The 9,451-nt window shown below is 58.5% G+C and overlaps 1 protein-coding gene across 1 annotated transcript in view; it reads left to right on the top strand.

The window, feature by feature from the left end:
* The window catches only part of TECPR2 (tectonin beta-propeller repeat containing 2), a 138,428-nt gene extending 129,186 nt beyond the window's left edge, over positions 1 to 9,242 (top strand). The window contains exons 18-20 of the mRNA XM_011991593.1: positions 7,269 to 7,410; positions 7,881 to 8,030; positions 8,419 to 9,242. Of these exons, the coding sequence (XP_011846983.1) occupies positions 7,269 to 7,410; positions 7,881 to 8,030; positions 8,419 to 8,573 (447 nt within the window). The 3' untranslated portion in view covers positions 8,574 to 9,242. The remainder of the gene's footprint in view (positions 1 to 7,268; positions 7,411 to 7,880; positions 8,031 to 8,418) is intronic.
* Positions 9,243 to 9,451: the final 209 nt, after the last annotated feature.

Genomic DNA, 9,451 nt, shown 5'->3' with positions numbered 1-9,451 from the left:
ACTCTGTCTCTACTAAAAATACAAAAATTAGCCAGGCATGGTGGCATGCGCCTGTAATCCCAGCTACTCGGGAGGCTGAGGCAGGAGAACCACTTGAACCTGAGAGGCGGAGGTTGCAGTGAGCTGAGATCGCACTGTTGCACTCCAGCCTGGGCAACAAGAGCGAAACTCTGTGTCAAAAAAAAAAAAAGGAAATCCTACATACAGTGTGTGGCCCCAAGTGATGCGTGCTGTCTCTGACAGCCCCTGAGTGTGTCTGGGTTTTGTCTGTTTAAATGAGGGTTTATTCGGCCCCAGACTTCTGGTACAAACCAGAGGACAGCGAGCCACTATTGCACGCAGCACAGCTAACAAACCAGCAGTGCCAGGCTCAGCCGGGAGTTCTTTTGCCTCCAAAGAAAGGCTCAATAAGAATCCACACTAACTTGTGTGGAGGCACTTACATCAGTGCTTTCTGAAAAAAAAATAAGCAAAAACAAGAAAATCCAGGTGAGAGTTACCAAAAAAAAAAAAAAAAACATACAGTGAGTTTATAAAATAAATACAGCAAAGGTGTGTTGAGGCCGCCAGTGAATCAGGTCACTGTGATGAAAGCCGCGCAGGAGGGCTGTGTGTTAACCCGACGCGGCGCCGCCCTTGCTTACTGTGAGCAAACAGTGGAATTCCCCGCTCCCGAGATCCTGTGCTGCTTCCCGCTCCACCACTCTGAGACCGGGATCCTGTGCTGCTTCCCGCTCCACCACTCTGACCGGGATCCTGTGCTGCTTCCCGCTCCACCACTCTGAGACCGGGATCCTGTGCTGCTTCCCGCTCCACCACTCTGAGACCGGGAGAGACCGGTTTTCTCCAGAGGGAGATGATAAAGTCATTTGCTTTGAGGTCCAGTGATTGTCACTGTTTCTGACCTAATAGAAAATCATCCTTCACTGATGCCCAGCCCTGCTGGTCTTGAAGCCCCTCACAGGCACCATGTCATGACACCCAGGGTGTGCCCAGAGCCCCATCAGGCAGGGCTAGGACCAGGCCTCTCCATTACCAACCCAGAGAGCAGTCAGCAAAGCAACCCCGAGTTTGCCAACTTTTCAAGCATTTGTTTTTTGCCTATTGAAACCTCGGTGTATCTTAGCAGACACACATTCCTGAGTCACCCGCCATCTGTGGCTTGGGATCATGATTGCCGTGACCACCCGGGGTGCCGAGCGCCGCCCCGGCCTGGGGTCTGCTCTGAAAAGGTCCAGACTCAAGCAGAGCAGCCCACCCCAGGGTCACGTTGCCAGTCCATCAGCAGGCACCATGGGCTCCACCTCCAAAGCCTGTTCTATCGGCCTCTTAGGGCCTGCCTGTACCACCGCCTCCTGGCTTATTTGCACCAGCATCCGGAACAGGGTTCTTGTCTACCTGCCCTTCCCTGCAGCTTGTCCTCACTGCAGCCAGAGGGGTCCTCTGATGACATGGGCTAGTTCACATCTCTCCTCTGTTTTTGTTGTTGTTAAGATAGTTTCACTCTTATTGCCCGGGCTGGAGTGCAATGGCCTGATCTCGGCTCTCTGCAACCTCTGCCTCCCGGGTTCAAGCAATTCTCCTGTCTCAGCCTCCTGAGTTGCTGGAATTAACAGGCGCCTGCCACCACGCCCGACTAATTTTGTGTTTTTAGTAGAGATGGGGTTTCATCATATTGATCAGGCTGGTCTCGAACTCCTGACCTCAGGTGATTGGCCCGCCTGGGCCTCCCAAAGTGCTGGGATTACAGGCCTGAGCCACCGCGCTCGGCCCACATCTCTCCTCTTTTTTTACTTTTATTTTATTTATTATTACAGAGGGTCTTGCTCTGTTGCCTAAGCTAGAGTGCAATGGTACGAATATGGCTTACTGCAGCCTCAAAATCCTGGGCTCAAGTAATCCTCCTGCCTCAGACGCCTAAGTAGCTGGGACTACAGGCACATGCCACCATACCCAGATAATTTTTTAAATTTTGGTAGAGACAAGGTCTTGCTGTTGCCCAGGCTGATCTCAAACTCCTTGGCTCAAGCAATCCTCCCTCCTTGGTCTTCCAAAGTGCTGGGATTACAGGTGTAAGACACCGTGCCCAGCCCTTTCCTCTTTTCACAACCTTCTGGCAGCTTCCCACGTCACTCAGAATGAAATCACACTTTTCCCTCAGCCTGAAGCCTGTCATCAGCCCCAGTGGCCACTCTGGCCTCACCACTGGGCTGCAGCCTCACCACTGGGCTGCAGCCTCCCAGCCTCCTTGTTGCAACCCTGAGCACTTGCCAGGGCTGCCAGGGCCCTTTCCTGGGTGTCAGCAGGACCACTGCCCCTCCACTCCGGGTCAGAGTCAGGTGTCCCTCTGGCCCTTCTCTCTGTTACGCAGCGTGGCATTGGTTTGTCCGGGTCGTGGCCCACCCTCCCAGTAGGATGGCAGCTCTGGGAGGCGGAAACAAGTGTTTTGTCTGCAGTTGAGGTTCCCCCAAAACCCAGCGTGTGTGGGTGCTCATTCGTCGAACAGATGATCACATGCCTCCAGTGAGAGGGGTCCAGGAGACAGCTGGTGCGAGAGCTTGGGCCACATGAGCCGTGCCAGTGGTAGGGGTGGTGTGGCATACCATGGAAGCCCTTCTAGGAAACAGTGGGTAAAGGCATGAGGCAAGATGATATACCCAGTAAGATGTGTCCAGAATGACTTGCTCTTCCTCTTCTAAAGAGCATTTACTGGGGTCCCGTGTGCTTTTCATCAGACTGTTTCTGCTCTACTGCCCTGAGACCTGGCCTCCATCCCTACCCCTTCCTGAAGCCTTCCTGGGCTGTCTGCAGGCCGGCCTCCCCCCTAGAATGAGGGCCCTGCGAGGGAGTGCCAGTCCTCCTTTCCGAGAGAAGCCACCAAGCCACGAGCTTCTGTCATGTAAAGTCAGACCCGGACAGTGCAGGTCCTGGTGTCAGGAGTGTGGCAGAGCCAGGGCCAGGGCTCACCTTCTGCTTCTTGGGACGGCCACTGGTCACACAGGTGCACTCAAATCGGGAAGCTCCATCATGCTGTACACTTAGGATTTGTATAGTTTTCAAATGTATATTGTCCTCCAGTAATACAAATTAGAGTTTCTCTTTTTATTGGATAAGAGCAGGTGAGGGGCTGGGGACACAGGATGTTTTTGAGGGAAGCAGGTGGCCAGGGTCCATCCTCCGCACACCTTCTCAGCTTTGGGCTGGGCGGGAGCTGGGCAGACGTGGCCTCCTGCAGGGAGCTCGCAGGCAGCACAGGGCCCCTCCCAGAGGCCTGGCAGGCAGTGTGAGTGGGGTTGTGAAGGGTGGGCAGCAGCCTGCCAGGTGAGCAAGGTGTGAGGGGGCATGTGTGCCAGGAAGGGACGACTGGCAAGGCCAGGGTGAGGCTGGGCCCTGCCTGCACTTCCCACTGTATTCTGTTCTAGAGGCTTCTAGTAAAGGCTGTTAATGGGCGGAGGCTCACGTCAGGGGGGTAGAGCCAGGAGGTGAGAGAGCCAAGGGAGACTGGAAGTTTTACGTTCCAGAGACGTTGCAAGGTGATGGAAAGAAGAGGAAAGGGATGTGGGGTAGCCGTCCTCTGCCTGCTCACGAGCACTCCGCTTGCCACCGTGCTGCTTCCAGCGCCCATCTTTCTCTATCTGGAGACCCCCCGGAGACTCCACTTTGATCCTCGCTGTTCTTGCCCTTCCCCTGAAGTATAGTCATCTCCTCCTTTCTCCGTCATTCCCATTGTCCCTGACTTACTATTCAAAAGCTAGCAGCTTCAAACGACAGCGCGTCTTAGCTCTGGGGTAGGACTGCGGGCAGCGTGTGGTGGGGACCCGGCTCTGCTCTACCACGTCAGGGCTCTGGCCAGTGGGCTGAGTGGCGAAGCCCGGGCTGCTTTTCTGTCTCCTCCACCCGGCCTCCTGAGTGGGGAGGGCGGGAGCCTGGCGGGAGCCTCTCCTCCACACGGCCTGGTGGCCTCAGCCTAGGCCTCAGCAGGCAGGCTTCTTCCCCAGCTGCCCGGCCTCCCCACCCAGCCCTGCTTTGCAGAGTGATCACAGGCCTCTCCCCTCCCTTCCCTGGAGCCCCTGCATCCCCCTGGAATGGGGGCTTAGCCTAGAGCAGCGCTTCCCCAAATCTGCGCCTCTGAACCCCAGGTCCATGGAACGGAAATGGGTGTGATGTATAGAAAGGGAGTTCCATAGCCCAACAAGTTAAGCTAAGCTCAGAGGGAAGGCAGTGAATATAAATCTCAAACATCTGATCCCAGCACAGCCAGCAGTGGGGACCTGTCTGAGTGCTCTCCAGGTGTTCCCTGGGGACTCGGCCCTGGCACTCCTGCCCCCCTGGACTGCATCCCCGCTGGCCGCCCCGCCCCAGCCTCCCTGCTGTCCAGGTGGAGTGGGCAGGGGCTGCGGTGACCCTGTGGCACAGGCACGGCTCCCTCGGATCCCTCAGATCTCACCGGCGCATCTGGAGTTCTGCATGGAAAGTGGCTCAGGCTTCTGGTGCCACTCTGCTTTAAGCTGGCGACCGCTGTCCAGGGTGGTGCCCAGCATTCTGGCCTCTGCCGTCCAACCCTTCCCTCTCTCTGCTCAGTGGCCCTGTGTCCTCCGGGCATCAACCCTAATGCCACCTCCTCGCCTGACCACCCACTGCCAGTTGCTCATTTTATTTTCTGGTGGTGCCTCCAATATCTGAACCTAGCCTGGTGTTTACGTCCAACTGCCTGCTCTGGTGCTACCTGAGAGCCCCGTCCAGCCCGCTCACAACGGCTTCCAAAGTCTGCGCCTGTAATTTGGGCAAATGTGTAGAGTGAGCGACCAAAGGGCTGAGGGAGCAGCGAAGGGAGCCCCTCACTAGGACTCTGTTCTCTCTGTATCTCTTAAAATAGCTCACTCGCGGCCGGGCGCAGTGGCTCACACCTGTAATCCCAGCACCTTGGGAGGCCGAGGTGGGTGGATCACTTGAGGTCAGGAGTTCTAGATCAGCCTGGCCAACATGGCAAAACCCTGTCTCTACTAAAAACTACAAAAATTAGCCGGGCGTGGAGGTGGGCACCCGTAATCCCAGCTACTTGGGAGACTGAGACAGGAGAATCCCTTGAAACCGGGAGGCGGAGGTTGCAGTGAGCCAAGATCATGCCACTGCACTCCAGACAGAGTGAGACTCAAAAAAAAACTAGCTCACTCGCCACACTGGCAGGCTGAGACCTGCAGTCACTCCAGCTGCACCCTGAGTGAGCTCACACAAGAGAGAACTTTCTGACCAGGCACGGTGGCTCACGCCTGTAATCTCAGCACTTTGGGAGGCCAAGGCGAATGGCTCACTTGAACCCAGGAGTTCAAGACCAGCCTGGGCAACATGGTGAAACCCGGTGTCTACAACAAAATACAAAAATTAGCCTGGTGTGGTGGTGTGCGCCTGTAGTCCCAGATACTTGGGAAGCTGAGATGGGAGGATCACTCGAGCCGGGGAGATGGAGGTTGCAGTGAGCCGGGATTGCGCCAGGGCACTCCAGTCTGGGTGACAGAGCGAGACCCTGTCTTAAAAAAATTTTTCTTTAAAGAGAACGTTCTGACAGCCAGAGTCAGGTGGGGGCAGGAGGGAGGGGGTGGCCCTGTGCCTGTCAGTGTTTCAGCCGTGGAGTTGCGACCAAGTCTGGGCGTGTTTGGGATTTATATTCACCGCCATCCCTCAGCTTAGCTTAACTTGTTGGTCTATGGAACCCCCTTTCTATACATCACACCCATTTCTATTCCATGGACCTGAGGTTCAGAGGCGCAGATTTAGGGAAGCGCTGCTCTAGGCTAAGCCCCCATTCCAGGGAGATGCAGGGAGTCCAGGGAAGGGAGGGGAGAGGCCTGTGATCACTCCGCAAAATAGGGCTGGGTGGGGAGGCCGGGCAGCTGGGGAAGAAACCTGCCACGTCTGGGAGGACCTGGCAGCAGCAAAGGCAGACACTGGCCCAGGCGGTGGTGATCGGTGGTGATGTGCCCACAAGAGCGGCCACCGCCCCATCCTCCTCGCTGCCCTGTTTCTCCATCCTCCATGTCCTGATCCACTGGGGCTGAGGCATGAGACTTGGTGCCCACGGAAGGCACTTCATACATGTGTTCACCAGCCCACAGTTAGGGGCCCCTGCCCAGAGCAGCCAGCGGGTGAGGATGCGGGCAGCCTGGAGAGGGCACCTCAATCGGGGAGGCGCAGGCGGATGGAGGTCCCAGTGCCTGAGGGCCCTGAGAGTGTCTGGACCCGGCAAGTGTGTGACACGGGCACTATGACAGGAGCACTGTGTGGCCAGAGTGTGGCACAGGGCATCCAGTGTGATTGTATTCCCGGCAACCCTGAGCACAAAGCAAGGAGCAGGAGATGTGTGGCGACAGCAAGGGACCCGCCAGTTTCCACTGGGTGGCCCACTCAGGGTCCCATGGAGGCTGACCAGGAGGGCAGGGACCCAAGACCACAGATGTAGCAGGGAAGACTGTGGGTTCCAGAAAAGCAGGCAGCGCCAGGCAGTGGAAGACAGCCAGCTCCTTGGGGCTCAGGTCACCCACCAGCACTGCTGGTGACCAGTGGCCCAGGTCCTCCAGACAGTGCTGTGCTTGCTGGCACGGAGGCCTGGTCCAACCGAGGGGTGGGCAGCCCTGGGGCAAACTGGAGCTGCCAGTGGACAGCAAACAGGACACTGAAGGGACTTCCTTCTGTCCTGTGAAGAGCAGACAAAGAACCGGAGATGCTGAGCGTGGACAGAGGCTGCCCAAGGACCAGGGCAGGGTGGCAGTCTTGTGCCACGACCTGGGCAACAGGGACGTTGCCTGCCCGGCAGCACATTCGGGAGGACAGCTATGCCTAGAGGAGGGGAGCGTCAGCTGAGCCAGGATGGTGAGGGTGGCACAGGCAGGTGGCAGGGGCTCCTGGGCTGGCGTTACTGTTTCTCCCAGTGCCCACCACGGTCCTTCACAGCCAGGTCCGCCGTGCCTCTCCTCTCATTCCTCCACTCTCTGTTCACCTGGGCCGTTCCTGCCCTTCTTGGTCTCCTGCTGGAGTCCATGCTGGTGTCTGCTGGGCTGTCCCTCAGTCTGGCCCACCTGACACTCTGGAGACAAGTGACTGTCTCCCCTGTGAGACTGGCACCGGGGGCAGAACATGGCCTCTCTGCCTCCTGCGGGGCCCACCCTGGCTGCTGCATGCTGCCACTAACATGTCCCCAGTTCTGGAAGCCTCCTGTCCCTCCTCTTGTCACCCAACTCCTGCCTTCCCTGAAAGTCCCTTCCCGCTTCCAGCCTGCCGGGGTCAACTTGGTCAGCGTCCATTCCAGCCCCAACGACCAGATGCTGTGGGTGCTTGACAGCAGGTGGAACGTGCACGTGCGGACCGGGATCACCGAGGAGATGCCTGTGGGGACCGCCTGGGAGCACGTGCCAGGTAGGAGCCCGCAGACAGGGCCTGCGGTGCTGGCCAGCCGGGTCTGCCATCACTGGGGACTGCTGGGCACTCCCTCCAGGCTGCTGTCTGTGACGCAGCCTGGTCCCCACCACACCGCAGCCTTTGTGCTGGGGCTGTGCTGTTGCCGCTGCTTCCTGGACCGGGGGACAAGCCTCCAGTCATGTTCCTTGTTGGGGGAACCCAGGCCATCCTGCTGGTGCTTTCGTGGGAGGGCGGTTTGCACACTGCCCAGGCTCTTCTGTCCTTTGACTTCTGGCTTTTGGTGGCTTTGCTGGCCCTGCCAACTGGGTGTCCTTTCCCTCGGCTCCTGCCCCAAGCCCAACCCAGCATGGGCACTCCATCCCTGCAGGGACCCTGGTGGAGGAGGGCAGCGTCACAAGATGGGCTCGGGAAGCAGTGGCCCATCCCGTCCACGGCAGGGGCTCAGGAGGGGCCCTGTCTGCCCACAGGGTTGCAGGCCTGCCAGCTGGCGCTGAGCACCAGGACCGTGTGGGCCCGCTGTCCAAACGGAGACCTCGCCCGGCGGTATGGCATCACAGACAAGAACCCCGCCGGAGACTACTGGAAGAAAATTCCCGGCAGTGTGTCCTGTTTCACAGGCAGGTGCCAGGGGCCGTGGGCTCAAGGCTGTTGTTCCCTTGGGGTTCCCAGGGCTCCTGTGGACCATGTCGGGGGGCTCTCAAAGAAGCTGCCCCCACTGGGCTCCGCTCTCCCAAAGCAAGAACTGAGGGCAAAGCAGGAGTGTGTCCCAAGGAGGGAAGGGGCTGGACACCTGGGCTCTGCCAGAGTCTCCTGGGCAAGGACAGGGTGCTGTTGACATCCACTTACAGCTGAGGGTACAAAGTTCACATGGAGATGGTGGCTTGTCCAGGGTCCCCCACCTAGAATGCGGCAAGCCCAGACCTGCGCCCAAGCTCCTAGTGCCATCTGTGCCCACCCCACAGTCTGTGGGATTGACAAGTACGTGATTGGCTCTTGTCCCTGCAGTGACTGCGTCAGATGAGCTGTGGGCTGTGGGCCCGCCCGGCTACCTCCTCCGACGGCTGACAAAGACGTTCAGCCACTCGCATGGCACCCAGAAGAGCAGCCAGGCCGCCATGCCCCACCCCGAGGATCTGGAGGACGAGTGGGAGGTCATCTGAAGGAGCCCTGGCAGAGTCACGCGGAGGGGCCAGGCATCCGTGGTGGGCACAGTGGCTTCGGTGTCACTCCCTGGTGGACGTGCTGCCTCGACACTTGTCCAGACACCTCTGGCCAGGTTGGACCCGCACACTTACTTTCATCTATGTTGGTTTCTGTCTCGTTCCAGAACCCACAGCCTCCACCCGTGGCTGGCGCAATCGCTGCAGCAGTGGAGTTCAGGACAGTGGCGACTGCCCGGCTGCATGCTCTCCGATGACCCGCGTGCTGCCGTCCTGGTCTCATCCACAGATAGCTCCAGCTTTTGTTGCTGGGAGTGGTCTCCAGAGGCCTCCCAGAGCCAAGGGCAGCCGGGCAGCTGGTTTGGCCCAGGGCCTCTTTAGCCCCAGGGCCAGGTGGAGCCAAAGGTCAGCTCTCTGCAGCGCAGGATGTGCTCGGTGATGGCTTCGTCCCGTCACAGGGGCTGTCCCCCCAGAGACAAAGCTGCAGAGCACATTCCACGCCAGACGCTTTGGCCAGGAAGCCGAGGCTGGGCCTGAGAGGAGAGCACTGGCCATGCCACACGCACATGCACACCATACCACACAACACACCTCACCTCACCACACCACACCACACCTCACCTCACCACACCTCACCTCACCACACCACACAACACACACCACGCCACACCACACCACACCTCACACCACAGAACACACCACACTTCACCTCACCACACACCACACCACACCACACCACACCTCACACCACACACCACACCTCACACCACACACCACCACACCTCACACCACACACCACCACACCTCACACCACACACCACCACACCTCACACCACACACCACCACACCTCACACCACAGAACACACCACACTTCACC

This window comes from Mandrillus leucophaeus, unplaced genomic scaffold (assembly GCF_000951045.1).
Source record: "Mandrillus leucophaeus isolate KB7577 unplaced genomic scaffold, Mleu.le_1.0 Scaffold4, whole genome shotgun sequence".
Classification (NCBI taxonomy): Eukaryota; Metazoa; Chordata; class Mammalia; order Primates; family Cercopithecidae; genus Mandrillus; species Mandrillus leucophaeus.
Note: the sequence above shows the minus strand (reverse complement) of the source record. Positions and strands in the feature narration are given on the sequence as shown.